This window comes from Leptodactylus fuscus, chromosome 1 (genome assembly GCF_031893055.1).
Source record: "Leptodactylus fuscus isolate aLepFus1 chromosome 1, aLepFus1.hap2, whole genome shotgun sequence".
In the NCBI taxonomy this organism is placed as follows: domain Eukaryota; kingdom Metazoa; phylum Chordata; class Amphibia; order Anura; family Leptodactylidae; genus Leptodactylus; species Leptodactylus fuscus.
In genome coordinates this window covers 9,481,094-9,505,419 of record NC_134265.1, presented here as the reverse complement: position 1 = coordinate 9,505,419, position 24,326 = coordinate 9,481,094, and the positions used below count along the sequence as shown (strand labels likewise).

General features: G+C 46.7%; 3 protein-coding genes and 1 pseudogene across 3 annotated transcripts in view; 3 read left to right on the top strand and 1 right to left on the bottom strand.

Moving 5' to 3' along the window:
• Positions 1 to 24,326, top strand: part of LOC142191151 (uncharacterized) — a 1,229,165-nt gene that overhangs the window by 262,127 nt on the left and 942,712 nt on the right. The window contains 1 exon segment of the mRNA XM_075262334.1: positions 9,058 to 9,727. Within this exon segment, the coding sequence (XP_075118435.1) occupies positions 9,058 to 9,727 (670 nt within the window).
• LOC142189744 (uncharacterized) overlaps positions 1 to 24,326 on the bottom strand; it is a 107,792-nt pseudogene that overhangs the window by 22,344 nt on the left and 61,122 nt on the right.
• LOC142212817 (gastrula zinc finger protein XlCGF66.1-like) lies at positions 5,015 to 5,847 on the top strand. Its single transcript, XM_075280877.1, has 3 exons — positions 5,015 to 5,157; positions 5,288 to 5,666; positions 5,750 to 5,847. Exons 1-3 carry the CDS (start codon positions 5,080 to 5,082, stop codon positions 5,845 to 5,847), a joined length of 555 nt encoding a protein of 184 aa, XP_075136978.1. The 5' UTR covers positions 5,015 to 5,079.
• On the top strand, positions 16,964 to 24,108 carry LOC142211794 (gastrula zinc finger protein XlCGF66.1-like). Its single transcript, XM_075280407.1, has 5 exons — positions 16,964 to 16,994; positions 23,273 to 23,418; positions 23,549 to 23,728; positions 23,807 to 23,930; positions 24,014 to 24,108. Exons 2-5 carry the CDS (start codon positions 23,341 to 23,343, stop codon positions 24,106 to 24,108), a joined length of 477 nt encoding a protein of 158 aa, XP_075136508.1. The 5' UTR covers positions 16,964 to 16,994; positions 23,273 to 23,340.

Below are 24,326 nucleotides of genomic sequence, written 5' to 3'. Positions count from 1 at the left end.
AGTTGTAGGCCGCCAGAAGCCAGCAGCCAGCAGCAGCAGGGGACATGGGCGAGGACGTGGATATCCAGCTGGGTATCCATTCCAGAGTACAGGTACTGGAGAGAAGCTGCCAGGAGCCAATTTACTCTTCCTCCTCATACTCCTCTTCCTCCAACTCCAGCCCCTACTTCTGAATGTGAATTTTTTTTATTTTTATATATATAAAAATTTGTTTTCCATTATCACCCCCCAGTGGCTTGCAACTCAATTTTTTAGGGCTCCAGCCCAAGGGCCTGCAAAATAATTTTTTAGGGTTCACCCCCAAGGGGCTGAAATCTCATTTTTTAGGGCTCCCCCAAGCGCCTGAAAATTAATGTTTTAGGGCTCACCCCCCCAAGGGCCTGAAATCTAATTTTTTTAGGGCTCACCCCAAGGGCCAAAAAATAAAACACTGCTGCTGCATGGCTCTAGTCACCCCAAGGGCCAAAAAATAAAACACTGCTGCTGCATGGCTCTAGTAACCCCAAGGGCCAAAAAATAAAACACTGCTGCTGTATGGCTCTATTCACCCCAAGGGCCAAAAAAATAATACACTGCTGCTGCATGGCTCTAGTCACCCCAAGGGCCAAAAAAATAATACACTGCTGCTGCATGGCTCTAGTCACCCCAAGGGCCAAAAAATAAACCACTGCTGCTGCATGGCTCTAGTCACGCCAAGGGCCAAAAACACAGCTTTTTAACCCTTTCCCGCCGATGACATTTTTTGATTTTCGTTTTTGACTCCCCTCCTTCTAAACTCCATAACTTTTTTTATTTCTCCGCTCCCAGAGCCATATGAGGTCTTAATTTTTGCGGGACAAATTTTTCTTCATGATGCCGCCATTAATTATTCTGTAGAATGTACTAGGAAGCAGCAAAAAAATTCAGAATGGGGTGGATTTGAAGAAAAAATGCATTTCTGCGACTTTCTTACGGGCTTTGGTTTTACGGCGTTCACTGTGCAGCCAAAATGACATGTCCCCTGTATTCTGTGTTTTGGTACGGTTCCAGGGATACCAAATTTATATGGTTTTATTTACATTTTAACCCCTAAAAAAAATCCCAAACTGTGTTAAAAAAAAATTTTCTAAAAGCCGCCATATTCTGCCAGCCGTAACTTTTTTATACGTCCGTGTACGGGGATGTATAGGGCATATTTTTTTGCGGGGCCAGGTGTACTTTTTAGTTCTACCATTTTCGGGAAATGCTATTGCTTTGATCACGTTTTATTCAAATTTTTATCAGAATCAAAACAGTGAAAAAACGGTGGTTTGGCACTTTTGACTATTTTTTCCGCTACGGCGTTTACCGAACAGGAAAAATATTTTTATAGATTTGTAGAGCGGGCGATTTTGGACACAGGGAGACCTAACATGTATGTGTTTCACAGTTTTTAACTACTTTTATATGTGTTCTAGGGAAAGGGGGGGTCGCCATAGTTACACACCCGACATGCGGCGTACTATTACGGCGCATGTCGAGAAGGGGTTAAAGGCTCTACTCACTCCAAGGGCCAAAAACCAAATCTCTGCTGTTTAAAGGCTGAACTCACCCAAAGAACCAACAAATCTCTGCTGGTGCAAGGCTGAACTAAGTTAAAGGGCGTAAAACTCTGCAGGTAGAGGCTGAAGTCACCTGAAGGGCCTCAATCTCTGCTGGTAGCTCAGCTTAAGGGCCTGTAACTTTGTTTGGAAGGGCTCATGTTAAGGGCTAGAAAAGTGAATTTTGGAAGGTCTTACCACATCACGCACATCCACAATGACAGGTCAGGGTGGGGACTGATGGATTTCCCATTGCCTATTCCATCTGTGGTTGTCATGGGCAACGTGATTTAAAGGGGTGCTTGTTAATGTTTGTTGAGCTTAAATTTGGGTTTGTGTCCATCCATTTGGGGAGTAAAGAAGGTTTCCAGGTATTTTCCCAATTTGATAGAGGTTTTTTTGAATGTGGAAAGTGTGTAGTTGTTAGGCTGTGATAGTGGGGTAATAGAGGGTCTTTGGTGTGTTAGATGCCCCCAGACATGCTTCCCCTGCTGTCCCAGTTGCATTCCAGGGTGTTGGCAACATTTGCTGTGGTGTCATAGTGGACTTGGTGACCCTCCTGAGTCGAATGGTGGGATCCCCTGAACCAAAGCATTTTCTCCCATAGACTATAATGGGGCTCAATATTCGATCGAATAGTCGAATATTGAGAGGCTATTCAAAACGAATAATGAACATCGAATATTTTACTGTTCGCTCATCTCTAATGAGTATTCTTCTTTATTTTTTTTATTTTTTTATTTTACCTCCCGCCCGGCACATGAGTTGCTCTAATTCCTGGACAACCGCTTAAAAAGATTTATCCATGTTTCTAATATTGATGGACTGTCCTTAGGATAGGCTTTCAATATTACATTTGTGATGATACAACAGCCAAGACCTCTGCAGATCAGAGATCCAGGACAGCGTGGCTGCAGGTAATGGTGACAATTCTAGGAGACATGCTGTTCACTGGCTGTACAAGGTGTAGCAGTAGGTTCAGGTAGTGCACATGGTATAGTGGGTGAGCAGCATGGCTCCCGACACGTTATTACCTTTAGCTGTCGTGTCTTGGTACTGCTGATCTGCAGGGTCCTGGCAGTGGGCCTCTAGAAACAATTCCACTGGTGGGCCGTAGACACCCCAGTTTGACCCTGCATACATGTCACACACAGACTACATACATGTCACACACACACAGCTCCACTACATACACGTCACACACACACAGCTCCACTACATACACGTCACACACACACAGCTCCACTACATACACGTCACACACACACAGCTCCACTACATACACGTCACACACACACAGCTCCACTACATACACGTCACACACAGACAGCTCCACTACATACACGTCACACACAGACAGCTCCACTACATACACGTCACACACAGACAGCTCCTCTACATACACGTCACACACAGACAGCTCCACTACATACACAGCTCCGTTACATACATGTCACACACACAGCTTCGCTACATACACGTCACACAGACAGCTCCACTACATACACGTCACACACAGACAGCTCCACTACATACACATCACACACAGACAGCTCCACTACATACACAGCTCCGTTACATACACGTCACACACACAGCTCTGCTATATACACGTCACACACAGACAGCTCTACAAAAACTTCGAATATCTGGTCATGTGATTCTGTAACTCCTCCCACACAGGTGACATCAACACAGGTCCTTTAGCTCACTAGGATTTAGCATCTTCTGAATAGATGAAGCGATCTGATCATGTGGCTTCTTGACTCCTCCCACACCTATGACATCATTACAGGTCCTGTAAGCAGATGGCTGCTGTACCCGAGGTTAGTGCTCGCTCTCAGCCCTTCTCATACATTCAGTCTCTCTCCTTGTGGCCCCCACACACTATAATGTCCTCCTCGTGGCCCCCACACACTATAATGTTCTCCTTGTGGCCCCCACACACTATAATGTCCTCCTCGTGGCCCTCGCACACTATACTGTCCTCCTTGTGGCCCCCGTACACTATAATGTCCTCCTCGTGGCCCTCGTACACTATAATGTCCTCCTTGTGGCCCCCACACACTATAATGTCCTCCTTGTGGCCCTGTTGGATCCTACAATAGACCTGAGACTGGGCAGGAGATTCACCTTCCAGCAATGACCCTAAACCTCCAGCCCGAGCTCCAGTGAATGGTTTCGATCACAGAATATTCGGCTCATAGAACGGCCCAGTCACAGTCCAGACCTAAATCCCATTGAGCATCTGTGGCAAGACATGAAAATTGCTGTTCACAGACGCTCCATCCAATCTGGCTACAAAGAAGAAGAAGAAATCTCATCTCTAGATGTGCAAAGCTGGTAGAGACCGAGCCCGAAAGACTTGTAGCTGGAATTGTAGCCAAAGGCGGCTCTACAAAGTATTGCTATAGGGGGCTGAAGACTTTTGCACGTCACACTTATCAGATGTTTATTGGATTACAATGTTGATAACCTTCTATCATTTTCCTTCCACTTCACAATTATCTGATACTTTGTGTTGTTATCACTGAAAATCTCAAGAAAATACATTTCAGTTTGTGGTTGTGACAAAATGTGACAAAGGTCAAGGGGTGTGAATACTTCTATAAGCCCCTGTATCGGTGTTAGATCTCTGGATGGAACATTCTTCGGGACACTCATTCCTCTCATGTCCCTACAGCGGGGCCCATTCTCTACGTCCTCTATACCATCATGTAAGATTCTGCTCATTTCAGTAAGTCACAAACCTACAGATTCCCGTTGGCCACTTTCTCCTCTGCATTAGTCACTTGTTGTTGCACGTTGCGTACTAGGCTGTAATACTTCCTCTTCTGTCAGGATCAGGGAGGACTGTACAGTTAGTTCCAGTGTGCTGGTAATATCAGGGGCCGAGTGTCTTCACCTCTATGGCCAGTAGATTGTAGTCCAGACAGAAATGTGGGAGATCTATCTGTGACAGTTGTGGCTGTTCCAAGAGATCGATGGACGAACCATTACTTGTTGTGACTGAAGCTGCAGGGAAAGTCAGTGTCATCTTTACAAGTGTCAGCTTCGTATCATTGGACTCTTCCTCACCTTCTTGAGGGTTTCTTCCCCTCCTTAGTAGGTAGCACGGCTCATTCTACTAGAGCTGCTGGAGCCTCCTGGGCTGTTCGGCATCAGGTTTTGGTTCTTCCAGATTCAATTTGTGTTGCAACACCCCGGGCAGCACTGAACACCCCTCAGCCAGTACGCTTGAGTCTGGTCAAATACTCCCAATAAGAATGTGTTCAGCCTATCACACACCTTATATACCCACCAAGCCGGCCAACAACAAGTCACTTCCTTCCTGATCTACACGCTGCCGACATCAGAAGTAGGAGGTGGTGATAATAATGGGACTCAACTCTTCTATTTATTCCATGGGATTCCGTGTAGTGATTACATTGTCTCATCTTCTCTCCATTCAGGTTCCTACAATATAGAATCCTCTCAGTATCTTCTATAGAAGAGAATATTCCTGATTGATCCATCAAGGATGGAAAGAGACAGGAACAAGGTGGCGGAAAGTCTATTAAATCTCACCCTAGAGATCATCTACCAGCTTACTGGAGAGGTGAGAGATTCTGATGATGTCATCATTACATCATTCTTATCTCTAGTAATAACAGATGATATGACTGGAGAGGTGATGGACTCTGGACATGTATGTAGTGAGATTTATTAATGTGTCTCCCCATAACCAGGATTACACAGTAGTGAAGAAGACCTCTAGTGGGCGCTGTCAGGCTCCTGTGTATGAAGAATATGGAGGACCCCTGAGCCCAATCCCGGGGCCTCCACCTCACCCCCTGATACAGGAGATCAATGGACAGAAGATCCTAGAACTCATCCACAAGATGCTGGAGCTGCTGACTGGAGAGGTGACAGTGCTGGGAATGCTGGGACATTATACAGTAACTGGAGGGGTCGGGGTGATGACTGTATCATTGTGTTGTCAGGTTCCTATAAGGTGTCAGGATGTCGCTGTCTATTTCTCCATGGAGGAGTGGGAGTATTTAGAAGGACACAAGGATCTGTACAAGGAGGTGATGATGGAGGACCACCAGCCCCTCACATCAGCAGGTAATAGACATGACTATATACACATGGACTTCCATTATTTGTATATACAGAATGAAGTCAGTCCCTGTCTGTGTTTCCTACAGGTAGATCCAGTAAGAGGACAACACCGGAGAGATGTCCCAGTCCTCTTCTTCCACAGGATGATGATCAGGTAGATGGAGATATTCCTTATGATGTGTAGACAGGCTGTGAAGTCCTTGTGGTCAGTCTTGTTGTATCCAGCAGTATTATATGGTTATATACATGGGCGGTGTCATTGAGCCGCCATCTAATATGTTTATCCGGCTTCTCACAGACCTGCAGCTACTGTCAGGACATCTTTCATCTTCATGCGGATTAATGATCTAGAACATTCTCTGTGACTTCCCCATTTGTCCGGTGACTTTTACATTATTTGTTTCACAGATTTTCCATCAGGATAAAGATGTGAGCGACATTAATGCTATATCTATGAGAATAAAGGAAGAGCCCTATGTGAGTGGTGATGAGGAGTGTGAGGAGGACATTCCTACAGGGACCCGCCCAGGTGAGGAGTCACCACTATATAAAGCACAGAAGGGTCACTGATTCTATTCAGACATTGTTTAGACTATTTGTTGTTCCCGGATTCAGGTAAAATACTAATAATACCTGAATATAAATGTGATACCGCTATAGGGGGTAATAAATGTAGTATAGAATAGAACGTACAGCAGGAATATGGACTTGACATCGATGTGAACGAGGCAAATTTCTTCCTCACCGGCTGTCAGTCCTCGTGAAGGGAAAGAATTTACCAGAATTATATAGCAGATTATTTCAGGTAGCGGAAAAATAATCCTCCTGCTCGATCTTCAGGCAGATTCCACCTCAGAGCGCTATGGAAATAAATGGGAGGTGGAAAATCCGGCCTGGCCAGTAAGGAATCTGATGGAGATTCGGGGGCTGATTTGGTAAAGCAGAAAAATTCTTCTGAATCCCTGAAGCAGCTTCTACAAATGTCACTGTGTAACCCTCACCTTAGACCCCAATCACACTATGGAATCCGGACTAGAAAATCTGGTCTGTACATCAGTCACATTTCCCAGCCTGAACTCTGTCCACACACCAGGACTCCCCGTATCTTAGTGATCTATGACGCTAGGAGTCCCTGCTTCCTTGTGACTCCACAGACCCTACTACATACTGTATGGGACAGCAGATCCGCGGTGAGTTCAGGCTGGGAAATCCAGCAGATGTGGTTTGGATTCTATTGTGTATATGGGGTGTAATACAGTAAGATTTATGGCATCCTACAGTATTATTCCACATAAGTGGCCATATTTAAGCAGCCAGGGATTGTGTTCACCTCTACAGTGACCTAGAGCAGTGGTAGCGTCTCCTGCCCCGCTTCATTACTAGAGATGAGCGAACACCGTTCGATCGAATGCATTCCTATGAACTTGACTCGAATATCAGGCCGTTCGAGGTGTTCGATTCCAATCGAACACGACGAGGCAAACGCAGTAAAAACAACTGAGGCAGTTAAAAAAAAATTTGAAAAAAACCCATTGGCTGACGAAATCAGGTGACCTCCAATTTAGACAAATGGTGGATTTAACATTTGATTAATTTGGGACTATGAACTATGTGACTGTGAGACAGGGACTAAACTTTATTTAGGGGTGAATGTTGCTCAAACCTCTCTTTGGGGCTCTATCTGGTCGGGATCCCTGTCAGCTTGCGATATGTGTGAGCTGACTTTTTCCCATAGGAATGCATTGACCAGCGTTGATTGGCCAGTGTACAGCATTCGGCCAATTAACGCTGGTTCTGTTGAGGAAGCAGAGTCTAAGATCCGTCCACAGCAGTTTCCATTGTGGTCCGATCTCAGATGTAGCAGTGCTGACACAGTACTGTACATCGGAGATGAAGCAGATCTGGGCGTGCAGTCTGCTTGGCTGCATCTCTGCTTGGATGCTACATCTGCCAGCTCTCCTACATCGGGCCGTGTGCTCAGCTCAGCTACTCCGGAGTAGTTGAGCTGAGTGTGCAGTATCATCTGTGAGTGTGAAGTATCGTCTTTAAAATCCCAGCTCTGCTTCATCTCCAATACTGCACACTCAGCTCAACTACTCCAGAGTAGTTGAGCTGAGCGCATGGTCCGATGTAGAAGAGCTGGCAGATGTAGCAGTCCGATGCAGCAGAGCTAACACACTCAGCTCTGCTGCATCGGACAGCTCTGCTACATCTCTGGTGTAGCAGCTCTGCACTACTCCCCAACCATCCCTCCAGCTACTCCTGTCACACACATCTCGTGTGTAGCAGAGCTCAGCGCACACTCAGCTCAACTACATCTCTACAACAGAGTGTAGAGATGTAGCAGAGCTGAGTGTGTGCTGAGCTCTGTTACACCAGAGATGTGTGTGACAGGAGGAGTAGCTGGAGGAATGGTTGGGTGTAGCAGAGCTGAGCTCTGCTTCATCTCCGGTGTCCGGAGTAGTCGAGCTAACCGCATGACTAGTTCTGCTTCATCTCGCCATAGGAATGCATTGACCAGCGTTGATTGGCCAGTGTACAGCATTCAGCCAATCAACGCTGGTTCTGCCAGAGGAGGCTGAGTGTAAAATCGGACCAGAATGGAAACTGCTGTGGACCGATTTTAGACTCCGCCTCCTCAGGCAGAACCAGCGTTGATTGGTCGAATGCTGTACACTGGCCAATCAACGCTGGTCAATGCATTCCTATGGGAAAAAGTCAGCTCCGGTATATCGCAAGCTGACAGGGATCCTGACATAATAAAGGTACTTGATGCCCCCAGACATGCTTCCCCTGCTGACCCAGTTGCATTCCAGGGTGTTGGCATCATTTCCTGGGGTGTGATAGTGGACTTGGTGACTCTCCTGAGTATAATGGTGGGATCCCCTGTAGCGAAGCATTTTCTCCCATAGACTATAATGTGGTTTGATATTCGATCAAATAGTCGAATATTGAGCGGCTATTCGAAACGAATATCAAACATTTTACTGTTCGCTCATCTCTATTCATTACTATTCACTATCACTGACCTCCGTCTCAGCACAGTGAATACTAATGAAGTAGGCCGCGCTGCCGTCGTTTGCTGCCTGTGCCACTGACTTCACTTCTTCACACGGTCTGAAGCGTCTCAGGCAGCGGCAGCTCAGTTAGGAATATACTTATAAGGTTATGTTATTCAATAATAGTAACATTAGTTTTCTTCTTGTCAGATGACTGTACCAGGAGCTCAGAGGGACATCTGATATCTACAGATTATAAAGCAGAGGATCATGGTATCACACAAGATCCATATGAAGAACATGCCATTACCCCAGATATACCCTCAGCCCTTCAGAAGAAAGGTGTTTCTTCTCTTTCTTTACAGTCTGTTAAGCAAAATGAAAGCTGCAGAAAGGGTGCTATACATCAGAGATCTCACACAGGAGACAAGCCATATACATGCCGGGAATGTGGAAAATGTTTTACCTTTAAATCACATCTTATTAAACATGAACGAACTCACACAGGAGAAAAGCCATATCCATGCTCGGAATGTGGGAAATTTTTTACCTATAAATCAAGTCTTGTTGACCATCAAAGGATTCACACAGGGGCGAAGCCGTATTCATGCCCAGATTGTGGGAAATGTTTTACTTATAAATCAAATCTTGTTGACCATCAAAGGATTCACACAGGAGAGAAGCCATATTCATGCCCAGAATGTGGGAAATGTTTTACTCAGAATTCATATCTCGTTAGACATAAAAAGATTCACACAGGGGAGAAGCCATATTCATGTCTAGAATGTGGGAAATGTTTTATCTGTAAATCAAGTCTTGTTGACCATCAAAGGATTCACACAGGGGAGAAGCCATATTCATGCCCAGAATGTGGGAAATGCTTTATCACTAAATCAGAACTTGTTAAACATGAAAGAACTCACAATGGGGAGAAGCCATACTCATGCTTAGAATGTGAGAAATGTTTTACTCAGAAATCAAATCTTGTTCTACATCAAAAGATTCACACAGGTGAAAAGCCATTTTCATGCCCAGAATGTGGGAAATGTTTTACTGGGAAATCATGTCTTGTTAAACATCAAAAGATTCACACAGGAGAGAAGCCACACTCATGCCCTGAATGTGGTAAATGTTTCATTCATAAATCAGATCTTGTTAGACATCAGAGAATTCACAAAGGAGAGAAGCATGTTAGTGAATTTTCTACCTGAAGTCATTGACCCATCTAGGTATTAACAAAGAACTGAGATTCACTGTTTTTTAATGTTAACTTATTTATTTTCCTTTAACCCCTTCATGCATTTTCACGGACATACAAAAACAATGTCAAAGTGAGTAATACTGCTATATTTTGTGTAGGGAGCTGTGCAGAAGGCCCAGCTCTCTTTAGCTAGATACCTGACATTGAAGTTAGAAGCTAGGACGGCAAGGATTTTATTTTATATTATTGTTTTGTTTTGCCTGCACAACTTCTAATAAAACTTGGTTGCGGCCAGTTGCACTACACTTGGCTGGACTTTCTTTGCTGTGGAGATGGCAATCCCTAAACTAATCCCATTACAGTACCAACAGGACAATGCAACATGCCATTGCTCGTTGGTGAACTGGCTTAATGAACACACCAGTGACCTCACGACCCTTGATTGGCCTGCCCGCTCACCCGACCTCAACCCCATAGAGCATTTATGGGATGCTGTGGATACCAGTGTCTTCTCCATGGACCCAGCGCCAACTCCACAGGATCAATTATGGGCTGCAATGGATCAATATCCCTCCAGAACTCTTTCAACACCTCGTGGAGTCCATGCCTCATCATCTTGCTGCAGTTATTAGGGCTCTCAGAGGGGCGACCCGTTATTATCTGCGCATCCGGTACTTTCTCATGACTTTTGGCCACTGAGTGTATATAAATTCACAAAGACAGATGGCAAAAGAAATAACGCCTAAAGATTGATCATTTAAGATGTCATATCTTAAAAGTATGTGATTTATCAGAGTTCCAAAACTCATTACTTACGTCAATGTTTGGCTAAACAACCCAGTCACTGCAAGGTCTGCACCCTGATTTAGGGCCTTGAACACCAAAAATATAAGACTGTGGATTAGCCACTTAGTGGCTCCAGAGTGTCTCTCAAATTACGAGATTTTCTGTAGGTAATGGTAGGTTGAGAATTCATGTAATTTCGCAAGATGGGGTCATGTGTTAATAAACCCCAATATTTACGTAAAATTGGGTGCATCTCATAGCATCTAGAGGTGTAGGTGGTAATGAATCGGACACAATTGTCAGAATTAAATTTTTTCACTTGACTTTTCAAAGTCTCTCTTTGGTAGTCAACAGTCTTTTAAAGCCTTCTTGAATCCATTGTTCACCGTAGCCACGTTCGCAGGAGCGTCTACCTAAATTATCGGCTGATTGGAAAAATGACTCATCTGTGGAATAGATTCTCTTGGTTCTCAAAAATGGTCCAATTGGAATACTTTAACACATCCCCACCTACACGTACGTGATGGTGATTGAGCAGGCTCAATATTAGAGCCGGCACAACTGCAGTGGGAACCCAGCTGTATCTGACAGCCAGGCTCCAGATTAAGTCCTGTCCTGTGTCCTTGGCACCACCCCCAGACGAAGGCACAAGATCCAAAATGCACATCAGGTTGATGTCAAGGGACAGAGACTAGGACGTTACTTTCATTCCTCTTCATGGGTATGTGCTATTTATTGTTTAGGTATTACTGCTGCTTTGTAATTTTAGCCTGATTTTCTACATGGGAGATTATTTTAGCCCGTTCATGCAATAATACTTTACTACCGTGCAGTACTTGCTTTTATACTTGAAGTTTTGATAGCCTTTTGGATAAATTTGGGATGGGCCCTGTCTTTAAGTCTGCTATACTGGCTCTCTACTCCCAGCCTTCGACCCGTGTGCTTTCCTCAGGCTTCTTGTCCGACGCCTTTTGGATCTCGAATGGAACCCGTCAGGAACCCATGATGGAACCCCTGGCGGAGTCCATTCGAGCGGATGGGAATATTGGAGATATTACTGTGGGGTGTCAGCAACACAAAATCGGTATACTGGCTCTGACTTCCCCTAGTTCTTTCTTGAGGGCGGCTACTGCTGCCCCTGAAAGTTTTGGTAGGGTCTCCTATTATAGAGTTATCCCTTCTAAATTCCAAATTCTGCCTATTGTCATCCCACCCCCTTTGAGACAAGACCTTAGTCTTCAATTTCCCTATCAATGGAATGATTCTCGCATTACGTACCTTGGCATCTCCCTGACAGCACCGAGTTCTTCTGGCCAAAATCTCCGCTCTCCTAACAGCCTTCTCTGCCCTGGGCGAGCAGAATTACCATTGTCAAAGTGATGGCATTACCCCTGATTTTCTATGTTTCACACAGTAGCTATCCTTCTCCCTGACTCATATTTCCCCAAACTTTAAAGTATACTTTCTAACTTTGTATGGGAGGGAATGAAGTCTAGGGTTCGATTTTAAAGCAATGTCCAGGCCCTGGACCAGCGGGGGAGTGGGTGTTCCGGATGTCCTTGAACAACTTAAGGTTGGATGGGATGAGACCTCTAAGCGGCGCTGGGCTGAGATTGAGGAGAGTTTGCTGGACGCTCCGCTTTTGAGTGTTTTACGCCCTAAAGATATTGGTCCCTCTACTGTACACCCTCCCTTGTTAAGTATCAAGGCCTTCATGACTGTATGGCGCTATTTGTTGTCACACTTCTAGGGATGATTCCATACCGTACGCGACCGCCTTCCTTCCCCAGCTGAGACTCCGTGGTTGGATCTCTAGAGATATATATAAAATTGCTCACCTGTACTCTGAGGAAGGATTTAAATCATTCACCATGCTACAATCTGAGTTTAACCTCTCCAAATCTGACTTTTTTAACCCTTTCCCGCCGATGGCATTTTTTGATTTTCATTTTTGACTCCCCTCCTTCTAAGCCCCATAACTTTTTTATTTCTCCACTCCCAGAGCCAAATGAGGTCTTAGTTTTTGTGGGACAAATTTTTCTTCCTGATGCCATCATTAGTTATTCTATATAATGTACTGGGAAGCAGGAAAAAAATTCAGAATGGGGTGGATTTGAAGAAAAAACTGTGTTAAAATTTTCTTCTAAAAGTCGCTATATTCTGACAGCCGTAACTTTTTTTATACGTAAGTGTACGGGGATGCATAGGGCGTCTTTTTTTGCGGGGCCGGGTGTACTTTTTAGTTCTACCATTTTTGGGAAATGTTATTGCTTTGATCACTTTTTATTCAAATTTTTATCAGAATCAAAACAGTGAAAAAACGTCGATTTGGCACTTTTGACTATTTTTCCCGCTACGGCGTTTACCGAACAGGAAAAATATTTTTACAGATTTGTAGAGCGGGCGATTTCAGACACGGGGATACCTAACATGTATGTGTTTCACAGTACTTAACTACTTTTATATGTGTTCTAGGGAAAGGGGGGTGATTTGAATTTTTAATATATATATATATATATATATATATATATAAAGTATATATATATATTTTTTTTTGCATTTATTAGACCCCCTAGGGGTGTTGAACCCCAGGGGGCCTGATCACTAATGCAATGCATTACAATGCTAATGTATTGCAAAAAATCATCCTTTCTTTCGCAGGCTGCATAGACCAGTCTGCAAAAGAAAGAATTTGCAGACAAGCCTGGCAGCCTTGTAAAGGCTCCTGGCTGTCATGCCAACGTGATGTCGGCCCTGGAGCATGCTCCAGGAGCTGGCGATCACCGGCAAAATGGCGGCACCCATGCGCCGCCAGGAAAATGGTGCCTTTGACCGTGGCGCTGGAGGGGTTAATCCCTCCGATCGGTCCGGGGACCGATCAGAGGCATTACAGCTGGTTGTCTACTGCTTAAAGCAGTAGACACCCGGCGGCTATGGCGGCCGCCCGGCTCCCGGGCGGTTGCCATAGCCACACACCCGACATGCACCGTACTATTTCGGCGGATGTCGGGAAGGGGTTAAATACTTGCAACTGCGTCACCTTTTTCAGACCCACGAACCCTCGAGACTAGTCTTCCCCAGACTTGCTCTGAAGTTATGGAATCAAGCCTGACCTGTTAAAGGTGGGACTTCTGTGTTTTACAGTTTCCTCTCTGTTCCCACTGAGCGGCTCAAGCCTTTTCACCTGCTCCACTGGGAATCCGATCTTGCCAGGCCCATTTCTTTGACGGACTGGTATGAGGCTAGTGGGTTTGTCAAACGTGTCTCTAGGGGAGCGTTACATTGGGAGACTACTTTGAAGACAATGTTACGCTGATATAGGACTCCTAGTCAACTGGCGCACATTGACCCTTCTTTTTCAAAACTCTGCTGGAGGGGATGCGGTCGCGTAGGGTCTTATATACATTTATGGTGGGAGTGTCCCCCGATCCTGGCCTTTTGGGTAGCTGTATTTCAATTCATGTCCACCATAGCCGGTCTTACCATACAGCCCTCGCCTAGGTTAGCCCTGTGCTTCTTGGACACTGGCCTTTTTTCCTGAGGTACACAGGTTGTGTTGGGTCAGATAGTGTTGGCGGCTCGGTCCATGATTGCCCATCAATGGAAATCTGCGCTTTGTCTGACCATTTTACTGAACTAATCCACCATGTCGACCTCGCCTTTATTTTGGAGCGTATGCTGGCTAATGGGAACCACACCTTTGCCAGCTTTCGATCCAAGTGGTCCTTTTGGTCCTCCTACATGGAAACTAGAAAGACGTCCTGCCCTTCCCACTCCCTGTCTGGTCCCATCATGACCCCTTAACTGTAGTATGGTAATGGGTGGCTTTATGTGATCTCTAAAGTGAGGTTTGGTGGCGGATATTTATTTACCTACCTTGCAATTTCATTGTCTCGTACTCCACGTGCCCTCTGTGTCGCCAGGAATTTGTCCAGGTATACTGTTCCGATAATATGTTTTGATTTTTCTTTTTGTTTCTTATATGGTTACTTTTACCCCTTCTGTTATCCTCCCCCCTCCCCAGTGTTTTTCCTTTCCCCTCCCTGCTCCAGACTTTATTTGATCTCTTTACAGGACCTCGTTGGGAACTGCCTGTAGAGTTTACGTATGCCTTGTTTACTGGTCCTCCCATGCAATTTTATTTATTAATTTCTTCTGGGTGTAGGCGAATTTTGTCTCCCGTATACTGTATGGAGCAATTTTTCCTTCTGTTTATATCTTTCATGAACGATTTCCTGTTGGTTTTTCTCTTCCCTTTTTATATATTGTAAAACCCTTTTTTTCTTCTCAATAAAAAACTATTTAAAATGAAGCTTATGATGGGCTTGTATATCCTCTTATGTGTGGCTATTTATACTTGTTTTGTATTTATTGTGGTACATCTTTATACACAGTCCAGTCACATTAATGTGACCGCCTTTCAAAATCCAGAATCACCACCTATCGCAGAGCGGACCGCTGCAAGACGTGCAGGAAGAGAGGGGATGTTGTGATGATGTCACTGGGATGTTGAGCCATGCCGACTCAATGCTGTGGCCAGCTGCGCTAGCATGTTTAACCCCCCAAGTGTTGCATTAATTAATTTTCCAGAAATGAATACGCATCTGATGGTGAAAATGACAATTTTTCCAGGAATACATCACTTCAGTGTGTAATATGTTGTGCTCAGCTTGTATCAGAGACAAATGCTCCAAAAATTTTTTGTGCCTGGGATACTGACTGACGCTAGGTTCACACCTGCGGTCGGGTCTCCGTTCTGTGGTTTCCGTCTTCTGCATGCAAGAAGATGGAAACCACAGACCGGGTCCAGCCGTGAGCGTTTTATGCTCTCCGCCGCGAAACGGTTTTTTTTTTTTAAAACGGACACAGAGTACTGCATGTCCGACTCTTTGTCCGGATTTTTAAAAAAATGGTTTCGCAGCGGAGAGCATAAAACGCTCACCGCTGCTCAGCTTTCAAATCCATTCAAATGAATGGATGAGAGAGTCCTGCAGGTTTCTGTCTCCTGCCTCTGTTTTGTGCAGGAAACAGAAACCTGCAAAACGGAGACCGGGCGCAGATGTGAACGAGCCCTTATCAGTTTTTGGAGTGTGTGTTTCTGCTGACACAAGGTGGGCCCCACTTATTGGGCACTGAAATGGCCTATCTATAGTTGCTGTGGAGAAGGGCTAGAAAATCACTTGGCACATTAAGTGGGAGGGCCTCAGTCTTGGAGCAGTTATTCTTATACCCTGAAAGACTCCCATATAACGTCAGGACAGGCATAAGGTTTGGCAGTGTAGTGTGGAGGGAAGTCAGAGTAAGGAGCACATCATCCGCCATATTTTAAACTCTATCCCGAACCGCAACCCTTTTTATATTAAGACTAGCAGTTACCGCGACGTCGTCTGCGAGTTGGTGGTGCCGCTGAACCGCTTATATTTCTTGTCCCCCCCCCCATCTCACAAGGGATCCCTGGGCGGCCACAGAACGCCGCTGTCTCCTGCTCTCACGCTCCGCCCTCCCCCACCCACAGACATGCCCTGACCCCACCCAGAAGAAGTGGGTAGTAGATCTTTTGCCTTGGTCAGTTTATAAAGTAGTTCACATGCTGAAAAAGTGTGAGCACCCCTGCCCTAGACCCTCCGGGATACAGTGTCATTTAAAACATCACTCTGTTTTCAGTCTCATCCAACGTGCAGTCCCATGTAACTACATCACTCTCTCCCCTCAGCCTCATCCAACATGCAGCCCCATGTAACTACATCACTCCTTACCTCAGCCTCATCCAACATGCAGTCCCATGTAACTACATCACTCTCTCCCCTCAGCCTCATCCAACATGCAGCCCCATGTAACTACATCACTCCTTCCCTCAGCCTCATCCAACATGCAGTCCCATGTAACTACATCACTCTCTCCCCTCATCCAACATGCAGTCCTATGTAGAACAATCCTCTCTCTCCCCTTCCATCCTCCATTACCACGCTACAATCCCCTCTGCTTTCTCTTCTCCATCTCCATGTGCTCGGCTCCGGCTTCCTCTATACAGCACCGAGCAGTGATGGCCGAGACTCCGCCCTCCTCTGAGAGGCCACGCCCCTTCCTGTGACATCATACCTACCAGAAGCCACTCCATTCTAGTCACGACCGATTTGGTATCTAATGTCTAACATTATATCATATTATATTATTATATATATTGACTCCTCCCACACACGTGACATCATCACAGGTCCTTTATTTAGTATCTTCTGCACAGATGAAGTGATAAAAGCAGGACCTGATCATGTGACTCCATGACTCCGCCCACATCTATGACATCTTCACAGGTCCTGTGAGCAGACGGCTGCTGTACACGAGGAGGTAAGTGCTCGCTCTCAGCCCTTCTCATACATTCAGTGCCCCCCACACACTATAATGTCCTCCCTGTGGCCCCGCACACTATAATGTCCTCCCTGTGGCCCCCGCACACTATAATGTCCTCCCTGTGGCCCCCGCACGCTATAATGTCCTCCCTGTGGCCCCCGCACGCTATAATGTCCTCCCTGTGGCCCCCGCACGCTATAATGTCCTCCCTGTGGCCCCCGCACGCTATAATGTCCTCCCTGTGGCCCCCGCACGCTATAATGTCCTCCCTGTGGCCCCCGCACGCTATAATGTCCTCCCTGTGGCCCCCGCACGCTATAATGTCCTCCCTGTGGCCCCCGCACGCTATAATGTCCTCCCTGTGGCCCCCGCACGCTATAATGTCCTCCCTGTGGCCCCCGCACGCTATAATGTCCTCCCTGTGGCCCCCGCACGCTATAATGTCCTCCCTGTGGCCCCCGCACGCTATAATGTCCTCCCTGTGGCCCCCGCACGCTATAATGTCCTCCCTGTGGCCCCCGCACGCTATAATGTCCTCCCTGTGGCCCCCGCACGCTATAATGTCCTCCCTGTGGCCCCCGCACGCTATAATGTCCTCCCTGTGGCCCCCGCACGCTATAATGTCCTCCCTGTGGCCCCCGCACGCTATAATGTCCTCCCTGTGGCCCCCGCACGCTATAATGTCCTCCCTGTGGCCCCCGCACGCTATAATGTCCTCCCTGTGGCCCCCGCACGCTATAATGTCCTCCCTGTGGCCCCCGCACGCTATAATGTCCTCCCTGTGGCCCCCGCACGCTATAATGTCCTCCCTGTGGCCCCCACACACTATATTACTGATATTTCAGCATTATGTTTATGGAGTGACTGACCGTCTGTTCTCACTGTGCAGCGGCCGCTGGGCTGTGCGGTCACTTGTAGCTGATCAGCGGCGGTGCTAGCAGGGACTCTGGGGAAGGCTGTGTATGAGCTGCTGTGTGAGGTAATAGCCCCGCCTCCGCCGGCCTGCGGTGCTGTCTGAAGCCTGGCTCTCCTCAGCTCCTGCTCTGCATCCTGCAAAGTCTTCCCCAAGAGGAGGAGAGGACAGAAGAGCTCCATATAGGAAAGTGAGACTAGGAAACCTCGGGTACACCCTGTTGTTACTGCTTCTATTACTGTCAGGCATTTGGGGTGATTCATTTAGTGTCAGTATCTCCATGTGCCTCACATTAATAGCAGTTAACCCCATCATGTCCCTCATATTAACCCCTGTTTGCCCCATATAAGGGTTTATCCACAACCTCCACATTGATAACCACATCCGTGCCATTTGTGTGCAGGAGACGTCTTAGGCTTCCATTTTCCAGAACTTTCCGGATAGCCGTAACTGGATGCCAGTCCATCTTCAGGCGGACGTCCGCAGCTGAATCGGCCCCGGAATCTGCCTGAAGAATGAGCATGTCATGAGCGGGAACAAACTGCTCGCAGAAAAAAGAAACGACCGGCCCCCATTGATTTCAATGGGAGGTGGGGTTTTTTTTGGTCATGATTTTGACATGGATTCCGCATCAAAATTCTGACCCAAAAAACCCCGTCTGAACTCACCCTTAGGCCTGGTTCACATTTGCGTTCAGTATTCTATTCGGGGAATCCACGTGGGAACGCCCAGAACAAAATAACAAACACATTGACAAGTATTGAGCAATGAAAGCACATGGACCCCATAGACTATAATGTGTTTTCCTCACAGAACATGCAGAGAGGAAAATACTTCATGAATAGAGATGAGCGAACATTGTTTCATCGAATACACATTCAATCGAATATCAGGCCGTTCGAGGTATTGGATTACAATCGAATACCACGAGGCAAACGCACTAAAAATTCGTATCCCCTCCCACCTTTTCTGGCGCATTTTTTGTGCCAATAACTGTGCAGGGGAGGTGGGACAGGAACTACAACGGGGGCATTGAAAAAAAAATCAAAAAAAGTCATTGGCAGCCGAAATCAGGTGACCTCCAATTTATACGAATGGTGGATTTAACATTCGACTAATTTGGGACTGTGAGACAGGGACAGATGTACAGGCAGGGATAGCTAGGGATTACCTTTATTTAGGGGGAATGTCACTCACACAGCTCTTTGGGGCTCTATCTCGTCGGGATCCCTGTCAGCTTGTGATATGCGGGAGCTGACTTTTTCCCATAGGAATGCATTGACCAGCGTTGATTGGCCGAATGCCATACAGAAGTACGATCAATGCATTCCTATGCCGAGATGAAGCAGAGCTGAACCTGCTACAAACTCAGCTCTACCGATGCTACATTGGACACTGCTACATCGGCCAGCACTTAGGGTTGAGCCGATCTTGACATTTCAGTATCGTTTTTAAAATCCAATTTCCAATCATTCGGAGATTGGATTTTAAAAATGATCCTATTCACTACACAGCATGTAGTCCAAAAATTGTTGGACCCCACGCTGTGTAGTGATTAACCCCTCCCCCCCCTCCCAAGCTAAGCCTTGCCTTCTCTATAATACTAGTCGGGGCAGAGGAGGGCAGGGCGCTCTGAAGACCGGATCAAGAAGAACAGGGAGCTGCAGGTAAGCGGACATCGGTGTGGGGGAGGGGGTTGATCCGATACTGCACACTCAACTACTCTGGAGTAGTTGAGCTGAGCGCACGGATCGATGTAGGAGAGCTGGCAGATGTAGCAGTCTGATGCAGCAGACTAACACACTCAGCTCTGCTGCATCAGACTGCTAACATCAGCCAGCTCTGCTACATCTCTGGTGTAGCAGCTCTGCACTACTCCCAACCATCCCTCCAGCTACTCCTCCTGTCACACACATCTCGTGTGTAGCAGAGCTCAGCACACACTCAGCTCTGCTGCATCTCTACAACAGAGTGTAGAGATGTAGCAGAGCTGAGTGTGTGCTGAGCTCTGTTACACCAGAGATGTGTGTGACAGGAGGAGTAGCTGGAGGGATGGTTGGCAGTAGTGTAGAGCTGTGTGTGTGACAGGAGGAGTAGCTGGCGGGATGGTTGGGTGTGGCAGAGCTGAGCTCTGCTTCATCTCCGGTGTCCGGAGTAGTCGAGCTAACCGCACGGCTAGCACTGCTTCATCTCGCCATAGGAATGCATTGACCAGCGTTGATTGGCCAGTGTACAGCATTCGGCCAATCAACGCTGGTTCTGCCGGAGGAGGCGGAGTCTAAAATCAGACCAGAATAGAAACTGTTGTGGACCGATTTTAGACTCCGCCTCCTCAGGCAGAACCAGTGTTGATTGGTCAGTGTACAGTATTCGGCCAATCAACGCTGGTCAATGCATTCCTATGGGAAAAAGTCAGCTCCGGTATATCGCAAGCTGACAGGGGATCCCGACATAATAAAGGTACTTGATGCCCCCAGAGATGCTTCCCCTGCTGTCCCAGTTGCTTTCCAGGGTGTTGGTATCATTTCCTGGGGTGTGATAGTGGACTTGGTGACTCTCCTGAGTCGAATGGTGGTATCCCCTGTAGCCAAGCATTTTCTCCCATAGGCTATGATGGGGTTCGATATTCGTTGGAATAATTGCGCGGCTATTCTAAACGAATATCGAACATTTTACTTTTCGCTCATCTCTATTCATGAACTACTTCCCTGTTCGCTTGACTCATGTGGACACAGCGCGAAAAACACACGGACCCCATTATAGTTTCATTGCTCACTGCTTGTCAGTGCATTCAGTATTCTGTTCCCAAGTGGCCCCACGTTGCAGAAACACAGCGTTTATTTTAGTTTTTTCAGCCAAAGCCAGCAGTGGATTGCGCAGAAGGTAGAAGTGTAGGAGCCTCCTTTTATTTCCCATTTCTTTAGTAGCCATTCTTGGCTTTGGTTGAAAAAAAAACACAGCAAAATCTGCAACAAAAAAAACTGCGTTTCTTCAACGTGGGGCCTCAGCCTTAGGGTGTTTCGTTTCAGGTGGTGACACTGTGTACCCAGATGCGGCTACAGCTAAACCCAGTCCCCTTGCACCAGTGCTGTCACTTTGGGGTAAGTGACACTCATTAATTCCTGGCTGGGGTTTTGCTGTTGCCGCACAGTCAGGAATTAAAAGTGGCTGAAATTAATCCGCATTTCACTTACAAAAAAGTGAAAGTAGCGGTGGCCACGGACTGGATGCGGCATCCAGGGACATCGTGTGTCACAATCCTGCTCACTCTGCCTCCAGTCACATACATTTACCTCTAATTGTAGGTTACACATGTACTGACATTGCTTCTAATGGAAAAGTATGCATGTAGCCAGGCAAATAGCAGTAAACGTATGTGTCCGGGAGCACAGTATGACAGCGCCCCCATGTTACAGTATGACAGCGCCCCCGTGTTACAGTATGACAGCGCCCCCATGTTACAGTATGACAGCGCCCCCGTGTTACAGTATGACAGCGCCCCCGTGTTACAGTATGACAGCGCCCCCGTGTTACAGTATGACAGCGCCCCCATGTTACAGTATGACAGCGCCCCCGTGTTACAGTATGACAGCGCCCCCGTGTTACAGTATGACAGCGCCCCCGTGTTACAGTATGACAGCGCCCCCGTGTTACAGTATGACAGCGCCCCCATGTTACAGTATGACGGCGCCCCCATGTTACAGTATGACAGCGCCCCCATGTTACAGTATGACGGCGCCCCCATGTTACAGTATGACGGCTCCCCCATGTTACAGTATGACGGCTCCCCCATGTTACAGTATGACGGCGCCCCCATGTTACAGTATGACGGCGCCCCCATGTTACAGTATGACGGCGTCCCCATGTTACAGTATGACAGCGTCCCCATGTTACAGTATGACAGCGCCCCCATGTTACAGTATGACAGCGCCCCCGTGTTACAGTATGACAGCGCCCCCGTGTTACAGTATGACAGCGCCCCCGTGTTACAGTATGACGGCGCCCCCGTGTTACAGTATGACGGCGCCCCCGTGTTACAGTATGACGGCGCCCCCATGTTACAGTATGACGGCGCCCCCATGTTACAGTATGACGGCGCCCCCATGTTACAGTATGACGGCGCCCCCTATGTTACAGTATGACGGCGCCCCCTATGTTACAGTATGACGGCGCCCCCGTGTTACAGTATGACGGCGCCCCCGTGTTACAGTATGACGGCGTCCCCGTGTTACAGTATGACGGCGCCCCCGTGTTACAGTATGACGGCGCCCCCGTGTTACAGTATGACGGCGCCCCCGTGTTACAGTATGACAGCGCCCCCATGTTACAGTATGTGGTATGACTTTAGTGTAGGTGTCATCCATATTACAATTAGGTTGCCTACTCTTGGTGTAACAAAAACCCCTCTAAAACACCATTCACATCTGTGTTCGAATTTCCGTTTGGGAAGTCTACTTGGGGATACCCCTAATGGAAACCTAATCCGGATTAAAAAGCAGTTACCAGGGAAACTCGCGGTCCCCATAGACCATAATGGGGTCCGTGTGGTCTCCACTTGGTTTTATGCAAGCTCCACTTTTCCCTCTGAATTATTCGTGTGGAAACCTCACAACCTCATTATAGTCATGGGGTCCATAGGGTTTCCTTCGGTAACTACTTTTTAATGCCCAAGCGGAATCCCCTAATGGAAACCCGAATACAGATGTGAACCAGGCCTATGGCTGGGGCTCACGTGGTATAGACACTGTGGGGGGGGGGGGGGGTATGCATCTATGTGAATCCAGCCATTAGGATGCAGAATTTAAAGTCCTATTAATAATGTTTGGTTTATATTACATTGATTTTCTTAAAGTGATCATATGTGTATTCAGTTACCGAATTGTAACGTTGGTATGGTATCTTAGAATTTAGGGCCCCACTTGAAATCTGGCCCAGGGCCCCATTTTACCTAAAACAGGCCCTGGCTGCAATAGACCTGGAACTGGGAAGGAGATTCATATTCCAGCAATGACCCCTCAAGAAAATACATTTAAGTTTCTGGTTGTCACAAAGCAGCACACAAACAGTTCACAACCTGCGCTGTTGGAGAAATACTGTCACCCTTGGCCCGACAGCCAATAATCATCCAATTTGAAACTCTGATAAATCGCCCCCTTTACCCGAGACAATAATGAGATTCTGTTCTGCCTATCACACACCTTATATACCCACCAAGCCGGCCCACAACAAGTCACTTCCTTCCTGAGCTACACGCTGCCGACCTCAGAAGTAGGAGGTGGTGATAATAATGGGACTCAACTCTTCTATTTATTCCATGGGATTCCGTGTAGTGATTACATTGTCTCATCTTCTCTCCATTCAGGTTCCTACAATATAGAATCCTCTCAGTATCTTCTATAGAAGAGAATATTCCTGATTGATCCATCAAGGATGGAAAGAGACAGGAACAAGATGGCGGAAAGTCTATTAAATCTCACCCTAGAGATCATCTACCAGCTTACTGGAGAGGTGAGAGATTCTGATGATGTCATCATGACATCATTCTTATCTATAGTAATAACAGATGATATGACTGGAGAGGTGATGGACTCTGGACATGTATGTAGTGAGATTTATTAATGTGTCTCCCCCTAACCAGGATTACACAGTAGTGAAGAAGACCTCTAGTGGGCGCTGTCAGGCTCCTGTGTATGAAGGATATGGAGGAACCCTGAGCCCAATCCCAGGGCATCCACCTCAGCCCCTGATACAGGAGGAGATCAATGAACAGAAGATCCTAGAACTCACCAACAAGATGCTGGAGCTGCTGACTGGAGAGGTGACACTGCTGGGAATGCTGGGACATTATACAGTAACTGGAGGGGTCGGGGTGATGACTGTATCATTGTGTTGTCAGGTTCCTATAAGGTGTCAGGATGTCGCTGTCTATTTCTCCATGGAGGAGTGGGAGTATTTAGAAGGACACAAGGATCTGTACAAGGAGGTGATGATGGAGGACCACCAGCCCCTCACATCAGCAGGTAATAGACATGACTATATACACATGGACTTCCATTATTTGTATGTATAGAATGAAGTCAGTCCCTGTCTGTGTTTCCTACAGGTAGATCCAGTAAGAGGACAACACCGGAGAGATGTCCCAGTCCTCTTCTTCCACAGGATGATCAGGTAGATGGAGATATTCCCTATGATGTGTAGACGGACTGTGAAGTCCTTGTGGTCAGTCTTGTTGTATCCAGCAGTATTATATGGTTATATACATGGGCGGTGTCATTGAGCCGCCATCTAATATGTTTATCCGGCTTCTCACAGACCTGCAGCTACTGTCAGGACATCTTTCATCTTCATGCGGATTAATGTTCTAGAACATTCTCTGTGACTTCCCCATTTGTCCGGTGACTTTTACATTATTTGTT

Bases quoted from the DNA above. Each gene is read 5' to 3' on its own strand.
- LOC142212817 (XM_075280877.1), top strand. From the start codon at position 5,080: ATGGAAAGAGACAGGAACAAGGTGGCGGAAAGTCTATTAAATCTCACC. The intron at 5,158-5,287 runs GTGAGAGATTCT...CCCCATAACCAG, and splicing joins TCTACCAGCTTACTGGAGAG to GATTACACAGTAGTGAAGAA. The intron at 5,667-5,749 runs GTAATAGACATG...TGTTTCCTACAG, and splicing joins CCAGCCCCTCACATCAGCAG to GTAGATCCAGTAAGAGGACA.
- LOC142211794 (XM_075280407.1), top strand. From the start codon at position 23,341: ATGGAAAGAGACAGGAACAAGATGGCGGAAAGTCTATTAAATCTCACC. The intron at 23,729-23,806 runs GTGACACTGCTG...TTGTGTTGTCAG, and splicing joins TGGAGCTGCTGACTGGAGAG to GTTCCTATAAGGTGTCAGGA. The intron at 23,931-24,013 runs GTAATAGACATG...TGTTTCCTACAG, and splicing joins CCAGCCCCTCACATCAGCAG to GTAGATCCAGTAAGAGGACA.